The following is a 26,608-nucleotide window of genomic DNA, read 5'->3' as shown; positions in this document are numbered from 1 at the left end:
CTTCTAACCTGTTCTCCTTCATGGACACAGCTGGAAGGGGCATCATTAGGGACCATCGGGATGGTGGCTTTCCCCAGTGTTCCCTCCAACAGCAAAAACTGCATCAACAGGCATTCTCTGAAGGTTGCACCTGTTACCAACCAAAACCAAGTATGACTGGCAATCATCTAGTTTCATCACGAAAACCCAAGTGGTTTTGGTGCCCAACCCATGCGGTTTTGGTGCCCAACCCAAGCTATACCCAAGTGGTAGGCAGACTTGCCATTTACTTTCAAAAAACACAACAGAGGTGAGTTTTAAAATTCTTGTGTGGAACACGACAGCAAGAAAACTACCATTTTTTTTTAAAGGTGAAATTACAAACATTAGAGAACCAGACAAATGCAAGTCAAAACGAAGTTAGAATTATCAGGCTGTGCAAGCGGCGTTTCCTTTGACGGGAGATCTGCCTGCGCCGTTGGATCTGTCTGCTCCAGGGCATCTGCTTGCGCCGGGGCATCTGTCTGCGCCGGACATCTGCCTTCGCTCTGCAGGGCTTGTCCTGTCCACATAGACCAGAAAGAAGCCTCCTCCTCCTCCCTCTCCACCTGAGGTGTGGCTGGCCATCCTTGCCGGCCTTCTGCTCACGCTCCACCAAGGCACATGGAGAACTAATCGATGGACCTTCTGGGGCTGAGAGCTCAGCGGCTGCAGCCTCTCTCCTCTGCCACTTGTGAGTCCCTGGTGGGGAGCCGGACCCAAACTTGCTTGGGGCAGCTGTTCCTCTGCCCTTCCCTACGCAGCAAGGCTACCAAGGCCACACGGAGACGCCGACGCCGCACTGGTGACGCCACGGGACAGGTGGAAGGTGTGGAAGTGCTGCTGCAGCTTCTGAGTTGGGGAACTGGAAAGCCACCTCTCTCGCCTCCTCCCACCTCCGCGGTCGCTCCAGGAGCGCGGGCAACTGCCAGCTCAAGCCCACTGTGGTGCGCCAGGGAGCAAAGGCTGCTGGGCAACGCCGCAGACAATGGGCTTCCGCATGCTAATGAGCACGGTGACATGGGACAACGTCTACCCAGACGTGCCAGGGAAGCAGAGGCGTGAGGGAGAAACCCTCTCTTCAAGGCCTCTGGTGCAGGGCAAGGATGAAGCCTGAACTCCCCTCTACAAACCACAGAACCCACCTGGAAAAACACACACAAAGTACCCCCAAGCCCAAACTGCCCAAAAGCTGGTCCTTCCCCAGCGGGCGCAAGACAAGGGAAGCACCTGGCAGGTGGCATCCCTTCTCCTCTGTGTCACACACAAGTCACCCCCGCCTCAGCCTCAGTGCCACTGGCTACGGGAACCTAACATGCAAGTGCATGAAACAAACCTGATGAAAGATTTGGTAAAGTGGCATCACCATCCCCCTCTGTACAATGTCACACTGAGGTTTATCAGACATATTTCCCCACGCTGCCAACCTCCATCCGATCTTGGGCTGTTTCAGAGATGTTCCCAGCTCTCGCTATAAGCCCTTGGAAAAGGCCTCGCAAGTGACTGGGGGATCACAACAACCAGCCCGGCTACCCAAGCACGACAAGGGACTCTTCTGCAGGCTCCGCGGAGGGACTGCCAAGGCATTGCTGCCCGACAGCTCAACCACCACACAACCTGCTCCTCCCCGTCCCCTTCCTGACACAGCAACAGGCACGCAGGCTGGAACAGCAAAACCCTCAGCCTCGGTTGCCTTCTCTTCCTCAGGCCTTACACAAGGGGTTTGTGCTTTCGCCCAAAACTGACCATGACTGACAATAATTGAGTCTTACCACCAAAAAGTGAAGCAGTAAACAGGCCCTAGACAAGCAAAATAGCAACAACATACTGGAGTTTTAGAAGTCTGGCTTTTCCTACCGTATCGACAGATACCACATGCCATGGCAAGCCATGCTGGGGAAAGGTTCTCCAAAGACACCAGAGGAAACCCAGTGGTGAACCCAAGTGCCATTTGGCATTTGAACCCAAGGAGAGAAGTTCAGGAAGCCCCTGCCTTCACTGAGCGCCTGAAGCAGACGACATGCATGTCGGGGGGACACTCTCGTCCAGAGCCATAGGACAGTCCCACCCGGCCCACCCCAGCAGCAGCAGGATCTCCCCCAGTCACCAGTGGGACCCAGCATGGGAACATTCCCCTCCACCTTCCTGCCCCTGCAGCACAGGCCATACCCAAGAGCATGAGGCACAGCTAACACACTGCTTGCTGGTCCCTACTTGGCCTGTCATCCTTCTCTTCTGCCCACTACCATCAACTCATTGCTCATTGTACTGTTTTCAACTCAGAAACATCACTTATACTGAGATCACTTGACCAAAGTCTTCTCAGTAATTACTGTGAGGTTTCTTATGCAATTTTACAAATGCTAATTGAATTTTGCTTCTCAGAAACTTTTGCAGAAAGCACACACTTCAAAACACCAGTCCATCCTCCCAACACAACAACCCAGCAACTAAGCTTTCCCCCCAAGTCAAGTATCCACGTATTGGCCAAAGAACCAAACGCACAGAACGATCGCCAGTAGTAATGCACACTTGCCATGCTGCAGTAATACTTCACCTGCATCTAGAAGGATTATCTCCAAAAGACTGAATAATCCAGACTGATCCTCTGCTAAAGCTGCTCCGAAGGACGGTACCAGCCTGCCTCAAAGAAACAGGGAGCAGTTGCTTCAAGGAGTAATGCAAAAAGTCCAAGTACACAATAACCCTGGCTCTGTCCTCTTTGCCCTTGCCTCTCCGGGTATTTATGAACATTGGTAAGATCCCCCTGAGCCTTTTCTTCTCCAGGCTAAACGGTCCTAGCTCTCTCAGCCTTTCCTCACATGAGAGATGCTCCTGTCCCTTTGTCATCTTCATAGTCCTTTGCTGGACTCTCTCCAGTATGACCATGTCTCTCTTGTACTGACGAGCCCAGAACTGGACACAGCACTCCAGGTGTGGCCTCATGAGTGCTGAGTAGAGGGGAGAGATCACCTCCCTTGACATGCTGACAAAACTTTGTCAAATACAGCCCAGGATACCATTAGCCTTCTTTGCAGCAAGGGCACATTGTTGGCTCATGTTCTTCTACCAGCTTCAACGGGGCTCAGCATTTCTGGAGGACTCTCCATCTGAGAGCTTCAAGTCCCATAGAAGTGTTGAGTTAAGCCGTGGGAGCTCACTGAGAGGGACTACAAGATCAATTGATCCATTTTAAAGAGACATCTGGGTAAATGAAAGGCTCTGCATCAAACGAACTGGGAGCAGAAAGAGGTCAAGGACTGGGAGTTTAATCATCCTGTTCCTGCTTCTAGCTCACTTGTCTGTGTTTGCCAGGATAGAAAATTTCAGGTACTTCCTCCTGGGTTTCCCTGATGATTCATGCCACTTTCAACCCAAGCAGACAACTCAGACATTTTTTAGCCTTTAGGAAACAGACTCAAAACAGGATCAAAACTGCTTCAAGCAGGGACTAACTTTTGCTTTGTCCAAGCCTGGGTTGACTAAGCTGAACCTGATCCACTTAAACTGTGTGTGCCCTCTTCCCTGTGGGGGTTTCTCTGCAGCAGCCCAGAGGCAGAATGAGAAAATGTGCCTGGGCTGAGGGAAATGGAGGCAAGACCTTTGCAGACTGGAAAAAGCTGGAAGAAAACAGCTTCCCCCCACAGAGGGCTATCTCAGCCTGGTGGAGAGGCCTAAGAATTCATAGAGGAACTCAGTTTCAGTAAACTTGTAAGACTATACTATGTGTATTCGCAATCAGGTATCTCACGGTGGGAGCAAATGTGAAAAGCAGGACTTGGACATCAAATTTTCAATTGCTTTAAGTCAGAATAACTCCTGTTAGGTTAAAAATTTTATACTGGTTTGGAACCAAGGAAGGCCGTGCCCTATGCATTACATGTCTGTTCCTATGCACCGGTATCCTTTTTGCATGTGTTGGACAAATGCAGCTGCACAATTCGTGGTTGTATTGTTATAAGCCCGCAGTAGTGTTACCTCACGGTTTTTTTTTCTCTCTTCATTTAATCCTAAGACACTGGCATACTGGTAAAGCCTAGAATATTTGAAGAGTTAAACCATGTCTTGTCTCATCTCTGCCTCTTACTTTTCTCATAGCAACAGCACTCACGGGAGGGAGAGGCAGAGAGGCTTGCCACTGCCGTATTGACAGAAGTCAGCACTTCAGATCCTTGTGACTGCCTCAGAAATAAAGATCTTGTCATATTCGCTTTAATCTCCAGCAAGTGCCAAGTTATGTCAACGTCAGCGTGAGAAGCTGCTCTGTTTCTCTCTTCCTTTCATTGGTGGCACTGAGACACAGACAAAAGATAAGGAAGACAAAACACCCAGACACGGTTTGTGTTCAGCTGGTGAGAGTTTTTCAAATGGCTCGGCTGCGGAAAGACAGCAATAGGATTTTTCTTTCCAGAAAGGATCAAGCACTGAGAACAGGCTAGTATTCCCCTGACCCACAGAAATCCAATGTATTATTTTTCTTTAAACTGTTCTTAAACATTTCATATGAGACTGCAAAAGACAAGGCAGAAGATGAAGGCTGAAGATGAGTAAAAGATAAGATTAGAAGTAAGGAAGTTACTTTGAGGCTTTAAATACAGTGCTTAGGATCCTGCAGAAGCTGAACAGCCACTTTGCTAATTGAGATCCACCAAAACCAATGGTATGTATTTCTGCCTTTCATAGTTTTAGGGCTAGAGGTTGTCTGATTCCCAGCTAAGTGAATCCCCTGGGCCCAGACGAGAGCTGCAATCATCTCAGTCAAATAAGCTAATGTGACTTTGAAACAACCCACCAAATGAATCTATGCAGAGGTGAGTGTCTCTGAAGAGCTGTTTATGGAATAAATTTGAGCTGGAGTTAGTTTATCTGCATTTACAAATGCTTTGGCAGTTCCACATCACACTCACAGGCAAAAACACACATGCAGAGAAGCACCATGTGCAGCCCCATGCAGAGATCACCCTGCGAGTTACCAAATAATTAGATGTGATGTTTAATGTCCAAGAGAATAAAGCTTCTCATTTCTTTTTAGGCTCCCTCCTGAAGTTCTTGCTGATCTATACACATTAAGCTCATCTAACCTTGCCGCTGAATTGATGACTTTTAACTCTTGAGCATTCAAGTCTTTTATCTAGTCTTGGCTCTGTTTTCTCATTTAACAGGCATTACAAGAAAATCCATCTTGGATTTATTTTCAGGCGTCTACTCAAACAGAAAAAAGGATGGCAGAGCCCTCCCTTAGTGCATCCAGGCTCTTTTGAAAAGACATCCAAGAAATGCTTTTGAAGAGCTGCAAACATTAACTTGACTGCTGTTACTTACTTCTGAGGATTTCTGGTACTGCCTTTCACAGCCACTTCGCTTTTAACTCTTTAATGAACATTCAACCCTCAGCATCCTCCATGCGGCTTCATCCTTTGCAGGTGACTGAATCTACTCCACAAATTTTCTTCATTTCTGAAATACACTTGAATAGACTGAGCTGATGTGTCAGCTGTGCCTTCTGGATTTTTAAAATTTTTGCTATTTCTGGTAGTGACACAATTTTCACCACCGTCAACTCATCCCTGTGAGCCAGAAAGCAGCAGAACACCTTCAGATCACCTATCTATCCTGGCTGAAGGAGGTGTGTGGTTCAGACACCACCCACGGGCAGCTGTCTGCTCGGGCAACCAGCCACTGAGGGCAGCTGCTTGCCCTCAGCCTGCTGCTTGTGCAGGCAGGGAGCAACCCGTCAGGACAACTGGGAACTGAGCAGCGCGCTCCTGAGCAAGCACTTCGTAGTTATTCTCTTGCAAGAGGAGGCTGAGCTTCCATCAATCCCAGAAAACAGAAGTTAGGGAGTCCAGGTGCCCGGCAGCCTGGGCCTGCGGGAGCCCTCCTGGCTTGCAGCAAAAGCTTTGCTGAAAGCAACACATTTCTACAGAACAATTAAATTTCAATTAAAAAAGTCTTTGCCAGATCAAAATACTTGGGAAGTAACTGACTGTACCTAGAATGGAAACCCTCTCTCGGCAACCCAATGTGCAGAGGATAAAAAGGACACAAAATCTTAGTTTACAGCCAGAGAGCACTGAGCAGTGTACTCCCCACACACAAGCAGTGCACGGATTAGGGATGTGATCGCAGAAGTGGCTCTGAAGGGCTGACCTTCCCTCCTTCATCCCCATCACCCGTCAGGGACATGCACACTGGCAACTCCACGCTCTGGCAAAATTCCTCAGTATTCAGCAATTCTTGCAACAGCCATGGTAGGTCTACATGTAATGGAAACCTGTGTGGTTGAAACCAACAGACACCCCGACCTACCTCTTGTAGGTATGACCCTACTACTGAAACAAAAGTCTGGGGTTTTTTTCCCCTCAAAGCTGGCTGATGCTTTAATTGAATTCACATAGTATCACACACCCACGTCCACAAGCGAACCTTCTCCTTGCTTCTGTTTTAAATGTTAATAACACTTCTACATAGATAACAACATTCCAGAACTTTTCAGAGAAAACTACTGCCCGATTCCTCCTCTACAAGCTTTAGCAGAGCTGCATTAGCTTTATGCTGCCTAAACATCTGTCCTTGTGTGATTCAGACATTTTGAGAAACAGTGGAAATACCCCACTGCTTCTTCCAAGGTTTTGTTCTCTTCAACTAAATAAGGAAACCACAAGAAAAGCTCGTGAGTGATACAGGAGGAATGAGGGATTTATTTTTCTTCTTGGAGCCCAATAGGCAGCCTACAACATTGCCCTTAGTCTCTAGAGGACAGCTGGACCACTAAGACCAACACTATTTGTTATAAAATCACTTCTAGTATGTTTGTCTCCCTGTATTCCCCATTTGTTTGTCCAGATACACCTACTGTCTCTTGCATCAGGCCGCACGATCTTTAGTGCAGAGATATTTTCATGGTGTTTATACAGTGCCCAGTGCATAAAGGCTCTTGTCTATCCATGCTAGCAAAAAAGGAGGCTTGGAGATACACGGCATCCAGTAATAGAAGCGGCTGGCAGCTCTGAGCTGCTCAAGGAAAATAAATTTAATTGGGTTTATGTGAAAGCTACTCTGAGTGCAACAGCTGTATTTTGCAAAATACCTTTCTGACAGATTTCAGCCAGGCTAAACGATGACTTTTCCTCTTGCCAGCATCTGCTTGATTGCAACACGCTTGCTTTTTGCTTTGCATTTGGATCAGACACCACTGAAGCGCAACCCTCTGCCTAATGACTTCAAACCGGAGGCCTTTGGAACCATTTTGAAGAGCACACACGTCGGGAGCAGTCCCCTTCCCTTCCCAGACCCCTGGCTTGCCCCACCGCAGCTCCCACCCCTCTTCTGATGGATGGTCGCTTCTCAGCCAAACTGTGCTGTCACGGCCAGCTGGGTCACTCAGAGCAAAGCCATAACGTACCAGGAACGCCTGGTGTGACTGCCCACATGCCTGACTTGCAGGCACGACCTGCCACATCGTTGTCACCTTGCGCTGCAGAAGTTTTGCTGCAACCACCTGGTAGCTCACTGGTAACCAGAGAAGACTCCCAACAGCTACCGGTTTAAATCAAATAGCATAATCTGAATCCTGTGCTGTCACACGATTAACTGTTTACCTTTTAATTGCCTGTAGTAATTGGGTAGTGGCAAGTTAATGAATTTCACAGGCCGTGTCGCATACCACCGTGCCACATAGTTGTTTCTTCTGCAGCCACTGCAGAGCTATGGGTAAGACTGTGAAATTACTGATAGAAGACAATTAACCCTACCCACTCACCCTGGGAGAAAGCATGCCTCCGAGAGACTTGTTCAATCACCCCATTATCTTTTGCAGATTGCAATGCACAGCTTTTTTATTTTTGGAAGAATTACACCACAAAGCAGTTACCCTCTGCACAAGTCTCCGTGCCACCAGCCTGGTACATGCTGTCCAAACTAGCAACCACACTAGCAACCAAAGACTGGGAGAGGAAAGGTCTGGAGACAAAGCTCGGGTGACATTCCAAAGCAGGAGCTTCCATATCCTTCACAACTCTTTCCATTCTCTAGCACACCTTCTAGGGAGAAGGCGGAGGCTAGGACATTTTATAAAATTTTTTTTAATAACCATGTCAGCTTCAATGGAAGCACACATCTTCCCATAATAACAAAATTCTATATTATAGATGGAAAAACAGGAAAACATCAAAATCCTGGGAGAAATCATTCCTGACGGAGAGCAAACAGCTCCTAGAGCTGCTTCCAAACAATTCATACAGGAGACGATTCGTTTCACTCCTCTCTAATTATAGGGGACTTTTCACATCAGTGTGGGCAAACCTCTCTGTGCCTGCTGACAGGGGACAACCTCTTTCTAAGGCAAGGAGCGCTGGCTGTGCCCCCATCTGTCCCCAAACCAGATGGGCAGCTGGCTGCCTGCAGGAGACCACAGCCAGCTCCAGCTCCCGCTGCCTACATGGCAAATGGAGCTTCACGGCATCTGCATTTCTACTAGCTGCCACCCGGGTCCCGGTAACTCAGTAACTCGCTCAGGTCACCACTGCCTCCGGGAGGACTCAGCAGTTCGGGCATCACTGAGAGATGCCAGTCAGTCACGACCACCTAACGGGCCCATGGTGCAGGCAGCTCCCCACATTGTGTGTCCTGACACTCTACAACCGGCTGCTACTGGGTCTTGACCTGGTTTACGGGCATAATCGCAGTCAGGAGGGGGAAACTGAGATCAGGGAAAGAGCTGCCTGCAAGGATGAGCTTCCAGCTGTCCTCCATGTGACTAACACGCTGCCAGCTACTTCCCTGTCTGCATTCCTCCCTTCTGCCCTGTGGGAAAATGAAATGGGTTCGCGGGAGGAGGAGAGTCAGAAGGCAACATATGCAAAGGTAAATGGTGACAAAGCAGCCAGCAAGATGATGGGAGAAGAAGCTGTGCTACCTGCAAGCACCAGCGTTCAAAATCCTGTGAGCACTATGCAGCCCTGTGTCTGCCGCAGGAAAAACCCAAGAAGCCGGAGAATGAGCACATGGGCTGCTTCTGAAATCTCCTGGTGAGAAGCTTCTCTGATAGCCCCACGCCCAGCTGGAAAGCTTGAGGCAGTGAGACGGCAGGGACATGGTGGTACCTGCACAGGGGTATCCAAGCCGCTCCGCACCCAGCTGCAGCTCAGTACAGAGCTGACTGGAAACCGATGTTGACTCATCTCTGAAAACCACAGGGAAGCTCATGTACACAACACTACGAAACAACCCTGCACAGACTTTCTGTTGGAAATTACTTTTGCCGTTCTTCTCGTGAGCAGGGCCAGGTGAATCCCAGCAGGACAGAAGAGGAGGTGATGCAGCAGCGACCCCAACCACAGCACTGGCTGACCTTGCTACCGCATGGACACAACTCAGTCACAGAGGGCAAACAGTCCTCCCCTTTTCTGCCAGGTGCCACCACTGCTGCAGCTGGTGGATACCTGGTGGAAACTGGGATGGCTCCCAGGTCTGTGGTCAGCCATAACAGAGGAGAAGTAAGTGCCCCTCTTGGGGACCCCCCCTGTAGAGCCTGGGGCAATTCAACAGCTGCAGTTCTCCGGTGGCTTTGTCTACCTGGGGACATCCAACGAAATTAAATAATATTCACTACATTAAGAACAGAAATGTTCAGATAAATTGCGCTTAGGCCTCTGATGTAGAATTCAAGTGTCATTAATTTAACTCGCCTCCCATCCTACCCCTTTAATTCTCAGAATGAGTGTCCATACAGAGTTTTAATGATGTTTAATTAATCTTCTTTAAAAGGTAGCTTAGATTAACTTTCTTATGTTCCCCCTGTAGACAATCCATGAATTATGGTATTAAAGCATCCTGCCTCAAAGGATTCTTGCACCATGGGAATGTTTCGTGCTTGGAGTTTTTGAACAGTCAAAATTTCTATGCTATCTTTTATGCCAGTTTTAGTCTATTGGCCCAAATGGGTCCATGAAAGACATTTGTACGAACTAATGCAATGAGTTAAAACCACCTCCCTCTTACCTGATAAAATTATAGGGTCTGCAGGGACATTCTAATTCAAGTTAAGAATGATTTTACTGATTTAACTCTATTTTGCTAAGAATTAAGGATTTGCCTACCAATGAACTGGTACTGGTTTTAATAAGCCAGTTTCATTAATGGAGGCAAACTCCAGGACAGAGACATATATTTTAGTAAGGACAACCCGGCTTAGTTGAGGTTAAGCATGGATCTAACTGACCTGAGCTGAAACCACTCGCACTTAGGTTGCACAAGTAAATTTTTGTGGGCTAAGGTAGTCTCAGGTGCTGTAGGCAGCAGCTACACTGCAACTCCATGCACGCCCACTCTAGCCCCAAGGCAAGCGTTGAGTAACTTGAAGGAGGCCAAGCACTTCTCACCTATGGGCAGCAGCTGCAGAGGACCTCATGGACGGTAACAGCACAACTCAGGGCAGTCTAGACAACTGCAGTGGCGTTTGACCAACTCCCATCTGAAGCCGTACCTCTGGTTAATAACTGGTATCCTTCACAGAAGTGGCATTTTACTTAATGCAAAGTACTCTTAAAATGCACTATGAGTGCACACACAAAGGCAGTTTGCACAATTTAAATTACCTCCTAAAACAATTGTGTTTAATTGGTATGGACAAGGTTATGGTCATGTTCCCTTGAAGACAGTCTTACTGTTAAGAGGAGGGACAAGATGCACATTTGAATTACTATGCCATGGTGTTCATAAGACAGGTTCATACGTAACAACGCAAAACAATGACATTTTATGTTGCCTTCCTGTTTTTCTGCTGCTTAAGGTCACAGAAGAGGTAACACATAGCGTTGTCAAATATATTAAGAGCTAGTTTTGGAGAGTACTTGATTTCAAAATGAAATCTGTTCTTTTCACATGGCAATGGATTTCCATTGGCCTTTGTTAGAAAGAGGGTCCACATGAGTGCAGATCTTTCAAGGTCCGTGGTGCAGAAATGCTGGCTGTGTTGGAAATACTACTAAAAAAGCCCAGTGTCAGTCAGGTTTATGGAATGGTTAACAGCAACCACGCTCGCTCACCCTATCTCTTTCCCTAGAGAAAACATACTTGTGGTGAGCTGTGAAATAAGTGCCAGGTGGAAACAGAGCTAAAAACATTATAGAGGGAAAATGCCTCTCATGTGGTTTCCCTCCTTAACTATAGTCCCACAGCTTGTAAGTGGAAAATGGATAGCCACCGACTGCCACTGACTCACGTCCTTACCACTTACGCCAAGGTCCCCAGCTACGTCAGGGAAATTGCCCGTGACTGACACGCAAGCAAGCGAAGGTGGTACTTTGGTTAATACAGATAGTGTTATTTAGCAGTCCCACCCAGCACCATCATCCGACCAAAGTGTCAGCACTGCTGCAATGTACATTTAGACCTTTCTGATTCCCCTTTGTAGCACTCAGGCTACTGCTGCTGTCACTTTTTTGAACTCTCCGGTCAGTTCCCAGCTTCTTGTGTCATTAACACAGCACATCCCAACCTGCTTGAGGCAATACCCCAAGATGTAGATGAGATAGTTCTAGCATTTTTGCTGCTTCCATGCAGAAATGATTCCCAGCACCAGAAAACCATCGCAATAATAAAAACCATATGAAGAAATTAAAACCCAAATATGACAAGCACTCCTCACTACCAAAAAGGTGAAGATTTTCTTTCAAAAGGATCTTTTTTCCTACAACAAAGGAATGCTATGCCTTGATACAAATCACGGCAATACGAATTCATTCCAGGATAACAAACCTCTGTCAATTTAATTACTGCAAACTGCACTTACTAATAGAAACAATAAATAAGACAGAATAAGTCAGAGGATATTGCTTAGAAGAGAGCATTGATTCTACAAAATACTCTTTGAGGGTCACATTCTCAGTTTCATGTATGTCAGCCCAAAGCAATGGAGGACTCTTCCCTTTGTGTCAGGCAGTTTCCCGGCTGTAATATCTCTTACCTGACCCCTTATGTGCCTGTGGGGCTGATGCAAATGACACAGACAAGCCACCTTTTCACCAGGAATGAAGAAAACACATTTTTGCACAACCCAGAGGAAGCACAGGCTTTTGATATGGTGATGTATATTTAAATAGGCTCTACAATACATTTATTTACTGGTTTCTGCTTTTTGTGTCTTATAAACCAGGAATTCAGAAAAAGGTAAAGAGAAATTAAAAGCATGCTGAAAGCTCACACCAACACCACTTTGTTCAACCTATGCTTCAGGTCTAAGAGAATTAGTAAGACAAACTCTCAAAAGCAGCCACCGAATTCTAAATCCTATGGCCATAAAGAACTGACTGCAGTTGACACACATTGTAGCGTTACAGCAAATATGTTGTTCCACAGGCAGGACCGTGCAGTTTTCCGATAACAAAGGGTATTTTTTTTTTTTAACCACTACACTGTCTTTGGTTTGCTGTGTGGCTGCTGACATGGAAAAATAGCACTCTGCATTTTACTTTCAGCTCCTGCAATGTGTTTTTCCACCCCTTTAAAGTGCAAGGAGCTGAACCTACATTTAGGAACTTTCCAGAGATAACAAATAGGTCCCACTGGGCAGTTTTATGTATTTATTCTGTCTTCCTTTACAGAGAAAGACAACAGGCAAGGGAGTTCAAATGAAGCTCAGAGAAACCAAAAAGGAAACCGCAGGTTTTATTTTTCTCTTCAGAGCTTATGTTTAGTGAGGCCTCATCCCTCAGCATGAGAGACATTGTGCTGTGCTTTTCTACAGATTTTAAATACCTGGGGTCACCCAGAGAGATTCTGTGAACTCAAATAACACTGATGTTAACCAAAAGATGCAGATAAACACTCTGAAATACTTCTTTTCCAACTTTCTCAGACCTCAGGAGAGATACCTGGAGATAAGATGTTCCCATTTCAGTGGCAAAGGTCCTCTTTGACAGTAGGTTTGGGCAATAATTCAGATTGTTTATATCCTCTGATGGTAGTTTTACTCTCTTTGGTTCACAGAGCATAAAGGAGAAAATTATTCTCTAATCTCTCCTGTTTGTTCCTCTCCCTCCAGCTTCCTAATTTCACCCAAAAAGAAAGGTCATCGAGGCAAGACTGACAACTCAGTGTGGTTACGTGAGCTCCTGTGCATTGCTCTGTGCTCAAAAGCGGTTTTAATTCTTTTACTTCGCTCTGTCATGACTCTGCTCTTGAAGGCCCTGCAACTTAAACAGGAGCATCCTGGAGGCACTTCAGCTTATGGCGCCTGTAAGCAGCCACAAAGGATTAACACTTCAGTTTGTGCTTTGTAACTGGGTCAGGCCATGCTGGCAACTGAAAGTTTGACTGGTATAAGGCACTTTTTCCAAGCCATGATAAAACTCCCACTGACTTCAACAGCACAGGAATATCACTCTTTCCGCCAGTTCTGCTTTCCCAATAGATCGTTGGTTTGTAATTAGACCAGGTAATAGCACTGGTGAAAAGTGGCTCTACTGGACTGGAGAACCCAAGTCTAATAATTAACCTGAGGACTCATTTCTGATCCTTTAGATGAAGAGTATCTTACAAGAAAGTTTCAGATATACAATCTGCTATTACAATACTTGTAGCTTTATCCCAGAAATGGAGGCTCTTTTTTCCTTCAAAAGGGGACTGCATAGAAAAGACACAAGATTTCCCTCCCCCTGCCCCCCCTCCTTTTTTCCCTTTTTTTTTTTTTTTAAAAAAAAAAGGGAGATAACACACACAAAAAAAGAGATATTTGGCTCTCTGGGCAAATTGTGGGGTATGTGTCAAGTTGGTTACCCCTTCTATCCCAATGTATATCCTCTATCGCGTCACTACATGCCAGAGGACTAGTGTGGGTGCTATATTGCATGCTAGGGTATTAAATGCATGGCTGGTAGGCATACATACAGCAAATATTTACTGAGGACAGGAAAGAAGATTTGATGCAAAGAAGGAAAAACAATCAACTAAACAATGAAGTAAGGGATGCAACTTCATCTCAGGCCCTTTTATTCAGCTCTTTGGCAGGGACTGTTTTATTCTCCTTGCCAGAGCGTGGACAGCTGAGCAAGCAAGGAATGTGTGCAAATTGCAATAGGTCAGTAACTTCACAGAGGTCAATGAAATAGCTTCATTGGCTTCACCATGTGAGCGAACTCATGCTCAGGTAAAACATGGGTTTACTGAGTTTTGCTGAATCAGCACCTACCTCCTGAATAAAGTCCAAGGATTGCTGCAGCTTCCATTCCCTCTTTAAAAAGCTTCGCTTCCCCTCCATAAAGAAAGTGCCTTCTCCTGACAAACTGACAACGAGCTCTTCCCCTACACCCTGTCAAGCTAATACATGCGCCATACCAGATGCACCCTGCATTAGTTACCAAATCTCTGCCACTTTAATCCAGTCTAACAGGACAGACTGGTGCATGTCAGCGTGGGCCTTTGTCGACCCATGGCCTTCAGCTGACATTACAGCTGCTGTCTTGAAGAACATGACCTACTCCTTAATTACGTAACACAGCTGCAGAAGGCTGTCAAGGACAGAAACAGGGAAACTTAGCACCAGCTTCAACGCTTGGTCCAGGGTCGACATCACTAGACTCATCCTCCAGCCGTGGGAGTCTGCTCCAGTGTCACCAAGTTTGTTATGGAAGAGATATCCGCAGTAGACAGAAATAGGGATTATGTAATGTCCACACCAAGACATCATCTCTCAGTTTGGGAAATCCATGCACACAAGCCCACCATCTGCTCTTTGGACAGCTGAATTGTTATGCCTCTTCCAGCCCTATTCACATGTTGAGTTAATCTAAGTCAAGGAAATGCCATTATTATGCCATAAAAGTATAAAATTTGCTTTTGTTTCATGTGACATTTGAGTTTGGGAAAAAGCCTTTGCTCTGAAATCCAATTATTGACTAACACTGCTAAGCATGTAAATAGCTCATTCCCAGATCCTATTCTGACCTTTTCCACTAATTTCCATTAGATTTTAAGCCACAAGTTTGGCAGAGGTATTGCCATGAAAGGACCCTACTGCACAACCATAAGTAACGTATGCAGAAATAAACGCCCATGGAGAAACTCCCTCTCACTTAGTTACTGATTTCCACCAACAGCTTCACAATGAAAATGGATTTGGCCTTTTAACCTAAACAGGCATCCACCTTGTTAACACCTCTGGTTGTTGAAGAAAACAGATTTGCAAAGAAACTGTTTCTTGTAGCACTAATCCTGGCAAATGACTCCACATCACCTCCTGTGAACTTGCTAAATCAGGATGTTATTCAGTTCCCAGCTCACCACTGAATTCATCTGAAGCCAGATCAACACAGACTCTCTAAAGAAGAGATCACAAAAAAGCTAGCAGATATGTTAGCAACGACACTGCTGAAGCCTGGTTTAGAATAGACAGTTTACCTCGCATCTAAGAAGGGTTGAGGCCTGATAGACAACCTTCCTGTGATTCAGGTTTTCGTGATGGTGCTCTCTCATGTGGAATCTCTGGTGTCTATTAACACAGCTGGGTTCACAGTTCAATTACGTGAATTCTTTGATGTCTCATTATGCAGTTAAGCCCATGCTCCAGTTTTTCCCTGAGGCTCCTCTCCTCTCTCCAGACACTAATTTCCACAAAACTCCTAGGAATCTCAGTATCTCCGATATTGCTGTCACTGTGCCATAACCAGCCAGCAGTTTCAAGAAGCATTCGGCAAGTTGGAGGTTCAGGAGAAGTGAGACAAGGGGCAAGCAGGCAGTCCTATCACATAAGCATCTTTTTCTGAGAAAACTAGGTTAAACACACCGTTATACACTCTAACGAATATATACTGTGATAGCAGGGGGGAAATACCATTTCTTGACCCAGGAGAGAGAAGCTTACTTGTTGCTCCATTTTCATCACTGGCCTTTAGACTATCCTGCTCTTCAAAACAATTTCAGACATGGAACTAATTCATATAGTGATGAAGAGCAAAAAATCATTTTAAGTGTGAGAAACTATATCCTTTAATTTGCTGTAAATCTATTTGTTTATTAAAAAAATAATCGGCCAGGAAAATCTCAACTTCCTCACCCCCTAAGAATCCACTTCTGGCTCACTCCCTCCCTTCTGCCTCATCACCCTTCTCCTCAACACAAGCTCATGCTTTTCTTTAATTAAGCAAAAAAAATCTTCAACTTGCCTTTTGCCTGCAGTTCCTCTTTTTGTTCTCCTCCCTGCCACTAAAAAAAATATAATCTAACATTGAAGGCAAATACTGGCATCTCCCTGGTCTTAAAGTTTTTGTGTCAACAGCTTTGATAGAATTTGGTTCCAGTGACCAAATATGACCATGATTCAACTATAAATTGCATATTCACTTTGTCGCCTACTCCAGATGTGAAGCTTCATATCCAGAAGTGCTAATCCAGCATTTCATGGAAGTCGTGTTATTACCACATACACTGGTCTGCTTGCAAAACTTCGTATTTCAATTTCAAAGTGGATTTCAAATTCACAATTTCAAAATGAGTCTTTACTCTCAGACCCTCTGGATCTTAAGGCATGAAATCTGAACCTCTACAGTCTCTACGTTTAGATACTAGGACAAAATTTAATTGCACAGAAGCTCTGGCATTCTGGGTAAGAAGTTCTCAATGAACGAGCAAAATCAGAGACTGCTTAAGAAGACTTCGGCAATACAGTACAGAAAGACGGGTAAAGAAAACAGCCTGAGAAAAGTAACCAATTTACCTGGAGTATTAACAGCATCTGAATAATAGAAGGTGGAACTCTGGCTCTGGAACGTGATAATGCATCTTCCAATTTAATGTTGAGGGTAATTATATTCCTAAAGTGCAGAAGAGCCAGCTGCCGAACCGAGGGCTCCTTCCCCTTAGAAACAGAAGCAAAGCAAGATGGATTATGAGCAGTGTGAAAATGAGTTTCAAAATCCTCTGTCAAAATTCCTTCCTCCTCTTCTGAGGGATTACAAGAATGGTAAACCTGAATGAAAAGCAGAGGAAACATAACAAAGGACACAGAGCAGCCTACAAATCTGCACAGTGAGTGTGATTTGGCAGTAAGGAACGCTGCAGACAATGTTTCTTGACTGTTTATGAAGACAATGAGGTTGAGGTGGGTGTGGGGATCGTACTTCAGCGCAGACTATATATGAGTATTTTGTACTTTAACAATAATGACATGTATCATATGTTAAAAAAAAAAAAGAAAAAAACAAAGCAGGGCTGAAAAAGGGTCGAATTTCCATTATTTCTCAAGATTTTGTGTACTGGCTGGGTACTCTCTTCAAATACGGTGGGAATCCTGACTCAGCCCACCTGTGGATCCTCCTTTTCTCTACAGTTTAGAAGATTTCACTATAAGGTAGAAGCAGAGCTGAAGTTTCATATTGGATTTTCAAAGGCATCTTTTTGTAGTTCAAGCATTACTCCTCATTGAAAAAAATCTCTTCTGAAGAATACAATGCTATCTCTGCCTGCAAAGATTAACACCACTTGCCTTGTAACCAAAGAGGAGTTGTAAAACTATTGCCAGCATCAGGGCTTTCTCCTTGGGTATACATGGCTGTACATATATAGTCTTGCCTGCAGTTCTGAGTGCTGCCAGCCAAATATTAACCCTCCTGGAAGGTGTGATATTCAGGTGGTATTGACTTACCTTAGTTTAGAATAAAAATACCTGACCCCCACCCCACCCAGTCCTTTTCACTTTGTTAATCATGTGTACTGAAGTAAAGAAGTCCAAATCTGCTTCAGTTGCTAATGAATAGAATTTACAAGAGCAGATAAGCACCAGCTGGGCTTTTGCAAGTATCCTTAGAACATCAGGCACCTAGATCTATTTTAAATTACATGGGATTTGGGGTTCGTACCGCCTCCAGGTTCCTTTGAAAATTTTCCACCTGAAAGGGTGTTGCTAAATTATTTTCAAAGGCCTCAGGAACACAACAGTGAAAAGGGACATCTGGTGCAATTTTCAAAAACATCTGAGTGAGTTCTAATCTGGTCAAGTCAGCATGGAAAACCAGGTTGAGAGCCTGCCTATACCTCTACATTCCCAAATGCCTTGGATTTAAATTACGTGGCGCTTAGAAAAGTCTCCCATTGCGTTTGAGTAGGTTTTTAATACCATGATTATGTCTATAATTTTAAAGTTTCTACTGGTAAGACGCAAGTCAACAGGTGAAGTAGCCCTGTATGTTTTTAGAGTTCTCTTTCAGAATCAAATTCTGTGTAAAGTTGCAGCTTTCCCACTGGTTTCAGATTTCATGCCTGTAATTAACTGCAGATGCAAATGGTAATATTGACAACATTTGGACAATCATTTTAGGCATGAAGTCCACTTGGAAAAATGGGAGAAAGTTTCCAAAGTTTCCCCAAATATGTCACCAAACTCCCACTAAAATCTGTAGGCATTTAAGAGCAGCTCTGGAAGGTCACTTATACCTATTTGGTACAGATTTCCTTGGGACTTAAGTGATAAACAACTCTGTGGCCATCACTAAGCCAGAAGAGTGAGCCTCATCCAAATCAGATCAAGTACCTACCGTGGATTTAAAATCAAATTTAAAGTCAAATGCTGTGCCCATGTAAACTGGTCTAACTTCGCTGACTGTTACTGTTCATTTATAGTAGCGTAGAACTTGACCTCGGAAATACACTTCCTTTTCAAAAGTGGAGACACTTCAGAGATGAATTCACATCGCAGAGAAGGAAATGTATATCATTTAAGTTAACACAGCTCCACTTATTCCAATGTGTGCATATTTCAGTTTATTATTCATAACCTTTTTTGACTTTTAGTGTGAGTTGACAGGACTAACCATCATCCCTGTACTCCTGTTTTCGAAGTTCCCCTTCATCTTTTTCACCCAAGCACTTCAAACTGCTGTTTGCATAAGTCACTTATTTGCATGACATGACTATACAGAACAGCTGCACTGGGAGGTTGGCCCAAGGAGAGAGAGTTAAGGATTGCATCAATCTGTTGATGAACCAGTAAAGTTGCTTTTTCCAGTTTTTCAAGATTCTATAGTAACGAGAGTAATATTTCACCTGCACAGGATAGAAAATAGCCTGAAGCATGGGCAGGACATCGCTGAAGAAAAAATCCCAAGTTTCAGCTAAGGTATCCAGTAGTTTCTGCCCTGCAAAAACACAAAACAAACTAGTGAACTGTTAAGGTTGTAATCAGCTAACTGTAAAGACTAAAACACGCAGAAAACGATGTGGACCTGCTATTATACGCAAAGATGAATCATGCAACAGCTACTATTAAAAGTACAGAATTAGTATTCCTTTCACTGTATTGGATCATTCAGTATTTGTGTCTTTTCAGATGACACATCTAATGTTCTTAGTAAGCTCAGAGACTTTGAGGTTAAAGCTTACTCAGAAAAACCCTGTCAAGAATAGAGAGTAACAGCTCAGGTTACCTCCTCCTCTTCTTGCAGTACTGGACAAGACTGCGGAGGAGAGCAGCAGGAGGAGGACACAGCAGGTTAAAGGGGGAAACATTCCTTCAGAGAACTCTCCCCCACCATACTCCCCTCTGCCCTCTAAGCTGTAAGCCAGCGGAGCAAACTGTGCTCTGTGGGGATCCTCCACAAAGCATCCCCTCAGACTGATCCCTTAGCTTCCCTGTATCTCCACTTACATAGAAAATCTCAGCCAAGATCTACCGAAAAAGAGAACGGTGTTGTGGCTCTACTTTTTACTGTAACTTTCAAAGGATGCAGTCAAAACCTGCTATGACGTGAGTTCCCCATGGCCCTCACAGAGAGGCCACCCCAACTCCTTCTCTATTCCCTCCCCAGCTGCAGCCGCCCAGAAGCCTCCCCAGTGGAGAGCAGAGAAGCTCAGGCCAGGTCCTACAACCAAGTTTGACACCCGAGTTCCTCACAGAACATTTCACAAAACACAGAGGCAAATGCAGGAGCCGAGATCTATGGGAGAGGAAGTCTGGCTCGATAGCTGGATGCTGGCTTCAAATCCCTGTTCTGCAAAATGGCCTGTGTGACCTTGGGCAAGCTCTTTAGCATCCCTGTGCCCCTAACGCAACTGTGAAAGGAGAGCAATGCCACTACACCTCCACCAGCAAATATAGAGATAAATACATCAGTGATTATGAGGCATTCAGAAAAGACAACATGACTTATCAGGAAGCAAGTTCAATCGCGATCAATCAGTATTACTACTGGTGTCAGAATCGGATACTATTCTTAATTTTGGTATTACAGCATTACTTAGGGACTCCACCAGGGAACGTTTTGCCTAGAATTACACTCACATCACAAAGAAACTCTGCATGAAAGGATCTATACTCCAAGTTAGCAACTGCCAATCTTTATTATGGGATACTTGATCTCCCTGCATTTTTCAGCACATGACAAATAGCACCAGCTCTGGCCCATCTGCAACTCCTGAATTATTCCAGCATTGATGTCTTTTAAGTGCTTTTAGTGACAAGTGTGCGTCACCATGCTATACTGCATCTGCTGGCTTGTGAACCACGTCAAGGTCTTTGTTTCTGCCACCAGGCAGGAGCTCTCTCTGTCCTATTCCCTCGTTCACAGGACTGAAAAGGGTGTTCTCAATTTCAAGTTTTAAAAAAACTTGTCTTCCATTAGTTCTAGTGAAACACATCAGGGAATCGGGTCCAAAATTCCTACCAGCTGTAGCAATAATAATAATAATAATAATAATAAATACTGTTGCATTATAACCTACATATACTAATGTCTGAAACACTGAAGCGTTTCAAAGATATTAATCGGATCCTGAAGAAGCAGCCCAACCACTTCCTTGAGGGCAGAGTTTTAAAAAGAGTTAAATACGTTAGTTGCCCACAAGTTGAGGTTAAGTGGAAACTAAGCCCTTACAAATTTGGCTCCAGATGTGCATGTGAACATTGGTCCTTTTCAAATCTTGACGCTAGAATTGCATGGAGTCAAATCACGCTGTTGAGATAAACGTGCCTTTACTGTCACACACTCCTTTCATCTTGTGGGCAGCTTGTTTTGCGAAGTGATAGGTTTCTGCACAGCAGGTCAGAAAGGCTGCAGAGTTAACTGCCTTTAGCCAGGCAGGCCTGTTCCTCAGCCCTGGGGGCTGCGGAAAAATTCCTATGGTTTGCTGATGATGAGCATCTTTCACATGGAGGAACATGACTTCCCTGTCCTTTCAAGAATATGTTTCTTTTACTGTCAGGGAAAGATCTCTACATTTACCACAAGCACTTGCCAGATTCCAGGAAGCTGGGTTACTCTAAACGCTCATTTTAATGAAGCACAATATAGTCAATTTTGTATGACATAACCACGCATATAGTACTTTTCACAGTGCTTCTAAAAGTAATTGAAATGCCTGAAAGGAATATTAGAATAGAAACTCATCGTTTCAAAACAAAAGCTAACATTTTCAAAACCTCCTGCACGAAAAAAACCCTCCAAAGTGGGATCTGAAGTGATCTCTTTTCTCTTTTGAAAACTTCAACACCAACTGAATAGGGAAACTCAAACCATGGGATGCGGGACAAGCTAAGATTTGAGGGCAGGACCACTGCTCCTGCAGACCCAGGAAGGGAGCCCTGTTCAGAATGGGAGCTCCCAAGATTTCTGTGCTCCCGACTTTGTCTCTGGTGTTCTGGGAGCCATGGGGTCACTGATGACTGGATGGACTCTGGGGTGCTGCTGCCTCTGCTGCCAGAAAACCCAAATTCCAGCCTTGGACACTCACATCCATCGGCAGGTCCCCAGGCAAGCTGACAGAAAGCTTGTAAGAAGTCTGTCACAAAGACCTCTACCTCTGAATGAGATTCCTAAATTACAGCTACCCTCCTAAAAATTGGCAGTTTTAGTGAGTTGACATTTCCAAGGACAGACTTGGAAAAAATGTGAGTGATTTAATTCTCACCATACCAGCATTTCTGGGGCAACCACAAAGTGACACATCAAATTCAAAACCAAAATGAATTTAACAGCTTGCTGAAATTCTGTATTTGCTAAACATGCTCCTACGTTTGCAAGCCATTTAGTGGTCTCACACGTCAGTTTTTCAGCTCAGCTTTGATCTGAAAGATCAGCAATAATATCTGATTTTCAAGCTAGTAAAACCAGAAGAAAAAGGGGTTGGACCTTTGTACGTCTCTGCATCTTATTTGCTGATTTGATCCTTAAAACCCAACTTCCTTTATGATTTACAGAGCAGCTATGAAGGTCTCAAGATCCTTACCGCTCCTCTTATGGTCTCCAAGCTGTTATTTTATATAACAGAGGAATTCTGTGTTCACCTTAGATGAGTCTGGATATTGTTTTGGGGATATTTTTTTAATGTGAAATTCGTTCTCTTTTTGTGTGTTCAGGTCTCTTGTCTTTTCATCAGAAAAGCTGGGTCCCATAGCACTATCTTAATCTGATCAGCTGTACTGTCAGTAATGAAAGGTCACATTTAGGATTTATAGATCGCTGAAACTAATAGAAACGGTTGTCTCCAGGCTACTGCTGAAACAGTATATTCAGACTAAGTGATATGACTGCACTTTGGAAAAGGAAAGACACGTTTCTTTAAAATTGCCTCTAGACTCCCCAGAGATCTTCAGACTGTTTATACACAGGCAATAATTCTTGAAGATTTTCTGAAATCATTTCACCTTCCAATGACGTATAGAATCATAGAATCATTTAGGTTGGAAAAGACCTTCAAGATCATCGAATCCAACCAAAAACATAATACTGCCAAGTCCACCACTAAACCATGTCCCTAAGCACCACATTTACATGTCTTTTAAATACCTCCAGGGATGGTGACTCAACCATTTCCCTGGGCAGCCTGTTCCAATGCTTGATAATCCTTTCAGTGAAGAAATTTTTCCTAATATCCAATCTAAACCTCCCCTGCTGCAACTTGTATGCCTACACCTAGGACAAAATGGTGTATTTAAGAGCACATCTAAGTGCTGCATAATAGCACAGGACACGAAATGAGGGTGACTGTAAAACAACACATCTGGTGGAGGCTATCCTTGATGTTTACTTCCAGAAGGTGACACCTCCAGAAGGTACAGACAGATAAATGGTGCTTTGACTGTAAAAAAAGAGACAGTGTCTGACCCCATTTATGTAAGCATGAATCCATAATAGCTCTTAAAAATACCTACAGCATTATTTTGTACTTAGCCAGACACTTCCACTAACTGAGATCTTAATGCTTATTTTTTTGTTTATTAAATTATCTCACTCTGATTTTTCCACTTTTCCTTAACATTGAGCAGGCTATAACTGAAGGAGAAGGAAGTGTCCACGCTGGAGGTAAACTTTACTTTATTCCCTCACTGCTGCTCTAGGCAGTCACCTCTCCTTGATGAAAGCCAACGGGAACACCAAGGCAAGACACAAGAAGAGACTGCAGGAATGAACTGATGCAAACTAATTCATAGTCCTGGGAAGCATCACACCATGTCCAGAATGCCTTTGCTAAAACTCCTGTGACAGACATAGATAGCCATGCCAAAACTGAAGTTACCTTCATAAAACCGGATCTTGTCCCTTAGGATCACCATGCCTTTTGTGAGCAGCTGATTCTGTAAATAAAATACAGACTACCTTTACTCAATTCTGTACTTCCCTACAGCCATCATATTTCACATTTTGTTCATTCTTAACTTTTGTCGATAAAGGCTGTTTTTTATTTTAATGATTAATCATAAAAGGACTCCTGCGTCCATCTTGCTTCAATCACTGGGGACACTTGTCAAATGGTGATATAATCCCCTACTACTTTCAGGACACAGCATGTATTCTGTGTGGTACAAAGTGCTTCTCAAACGTCAAATGGCTGATCCACAAAGCATGTACTCTGTCATAGAGAAGCAGAAAGAATACTGCTTCAATAGACAGCGCATACTTACTGCTACATGTCTTTCCTATTAACTATACAACAATGAACTTAAATGGTTTACTCGGGAACTTAAAAGAGAGAATGTCTGAAGTCTGCTGAAAGACGGCAATGTCATACAGAAACACAGCGACCACACAAATCTATTCCACATCTTGGGCTTTCACTATCTAACTATATATATATAAAATCCAAATCTCATTAGTCCATAAATGACAGAATACAGAGAAGTCAGTGGATAACTCTGAATGGTTCCAAGAGACTCCAGATCAGCATTTAGAGTGGGTGAAATGATTTTGCTCAGTAGCATATAATGAAATCTGATCTAAATGAAAGAAAACACATGCCTACCTGTAGATATTCAGTGAAAAAGGATCCCAGTTCTGTTTTCAACAATTGCCTGTATTAAAAAGAATAAGAAAAGGATCTGTGTAATCAGCAAATTGTATTAGCTGTGCACTGCATGGAAAAGGCAAAGTCATTAATAGCAAAATATTTTCATATGAGCACAGAGCCTGTCAATAATGCCTAACTACAAACAGAGCAAACGGGGTCAACAATACCAACACTCCCAGCCAGCATTTCCTGGTGTTGAAAAATACCTGCTGTGCTTTTAGATGGCTCAGTTGCAAATACATATGAAAAGAAATTGAGACTCGATGAGAGGAGGATGCTTTCCATCCTACATCTAAGCCTTTTAAAAATTTCTCCTGCTGTGCCAGGGTTTCTCTGGCACCTGGCATTGCGGACGTGGGAGAACTCCTGGTGCTCTCTGCCCATCCATGCATTTGAGCCAAAAACCAAGCATGTGACTTGGCTGATGCGTGTTCGGGGCCAAATCATCTCTATCCTGTGTAATGTAAAAAAACCCCAAGACATAATAAAATGTTTAGAGAGAAACCTGAAGCAGGATGATATTCTACAGGCTTTTTTTGCAGGCATGAAACTTGACCAGTTTTCATTGAAGGGGTCATGATCTTTCAGTCATGAGACCCAGGACAGCTGAAGTTTCATACAATTTCAGTGAAAAAGCAGGTAGGAATTTAACAATTTATCTCTGTCTTTCATAATTCCTCTATACTAAATCCTACAACGCAATCTCAGAGAGCAAACCAAAGTCACATGCAAAAAAATTCCCACAAACAACCCTCAAATTCAGAAACTGAATTCAACCCGATCCACAAACCCAACATCGGTATCCAGACAAAACTCACTACATTTTCTAAGAGCTGTATGTCATTTAAGTCTCAGATGTTGGATGCTTGATGTAATTCTCTGCACTCATGTCGTTATTTAGAAGCATAAATGAGAGCTCGGACCTCACAAAAATGTAGTCCCAGCTGGGTTTTCAGAACATTTGCAAATCTGGCCTGAAAGCCATGAGCTCTTTTGACATCCTGACCATGTGTGACCACCTCAGGTCCCACAAAAAAATGACGTCAAGCTCGACTTAAAATCTAAATACCCACTTCAGTTAGGGCAGTTGTGTAAATTATACATTTGGTAGCATGTTATCATCTATCCTTTCGGGGTTATGCGTATCCCTACACTCCATGAAAAAGTCTGCAAGAGTTGGATCCAGTGCTTTTAAGACCACATGCTTCAGCACAGCCTCTTGAGGAAAGGAGGAGCAGGTCAATCTTTAGGAGGCCGAAATACAATATCTTATTTATTTATCCTTAAGCACATGTCCACACTGACCTCACAGCACTCTGTGGAAACACTCTAGGCATAAATGAAATAGAAAATAAACAAAAGGAAGGGGGTTTTCAGATGCTCCTAAACATCAAAATCCTTTTCATCTAGAATCTGATTAATTCAGACAAACTGTCTGCAGACGGAAATTTTCAAAGCCAGCTCAGGCTTTAGCCATAGGTGGCTCGTTGCCATGAATAACTATTGTATAGTTAGCCCCCTTGGCATGCTGTTGCAACATATGGGAAAGGACAACCTTCCAGTGCCCTGAGATTCCATCCTCAATGGTACGCGCTGACAAGCCCCTGGTGGGGGCTAAAACCCACCTCCCCCGAAGATTGTTACAGTCTTAAAGACTTAAAAGTACATCAATGAGTACAAGGATGCTATAGTCAAATCACGCCATGCTCACTCAAAGTGGTAATTTACTGTCCAAGTGATGTGATTTTTTTCTTGGTTGCAAGCGATGGCACTAAAGGTTTTTCTTACTTTGAACATGGATAGGTAAACCATTTTTAGGTTAAAATCACAAGAAAATTGCAGTTTTGAATTCTCCCATGACAGAGACAATATATTTACATATATCTCTTTGTGCCACCATTTCAAAAAAATAGTGATGCTTTATGCTGACAGGTTTTGCTTAATTTTCTGCCCTCTCCTCAAGTTAGCAGCTCTTTGAAGTCTATCCTGGATTCCTCATAGTCTTGAACAGGTGATTTGCAAATACTTTCTCTTTTCCTATATTACATTTTACTGATAATTCCTGGCATTTAGGGCAGGAAATACAAAATGATGTTCTCCTTATTCAATAAATAGCCCTCTGATAAAACAAAATCCCACCAAATTTCCATTTTTTCAGCTGTGAACGAACTAAACAACCAGCTTGTAGTTAATTATATGCACTGGACTGCATCACACCAAGCAGCACTATGGCTACATTAGCATCTCTGTTTACAGGGTAAAAGGAGAACTGACAGCACAATTTATGCATCTTCCTCTTTGAATCCCTAATAATACA

General features: G+C 43.9%; 1 protein-coding gene across 7 annotated transcripts in view; it reads right to left on the bottom strand.

Moving 5' to 3' along the window:
- Positions 1 to 26,608, bottom strand: part of PRR5 (proline rich 5) — a 98,998-nt gene that overhangs the window by 17,582 nt on the left and 54,808 nt on the right. For 6 of the 7 annotated variants that reach the window (XM_063354901.1, XM_063354894.1, XM_063354888.1 and 3 more), the window contains 4 exons: positions 24,247 to 24,295; positions 23,524 to 23,581; positions 19,057 to 19,148; positions 16,733 to 16,873 (listed from right to left, as the gene is read on the bottom strand). In XM_063354901.1, the coding sequence (XP_063210971.1) occupies positions 16,733 to 16,873; positions 19,057 to 19,148; positions 23,524 to 23,581; positions 24,247 to 24,295 (340 nt within the window). The remainder of the gene's footprint in view (positions 1 to 16,732; positions 16,874 to 19,056; positions 19,149 to 23,523; positions 23,582 to 24,246; positions 24,296 to 26,608) is intronic. The other variant, XM_063354881.1, reaches the window with a different exon arrangement.

The sequence above is a fragment of the Chroicocephalus ridibundus genome, chromosome 1, assembly GCF_963924245.1.
Source record: "Chroicocephalus ridibundus chromosome 1, bChrRid1.1, whole genome shotgun sequence".
In the NCBI taxonomy this organism is placed as follows: Eukaryota; Metazoa; Chordata; class Aves; order Charadriiformes; family Laridae; genus Chroicocephalus; species Chroicocephalus ridibundus.
This window is presented reverse-complemented; position numbering and strand designations above follow the sequence as displayed.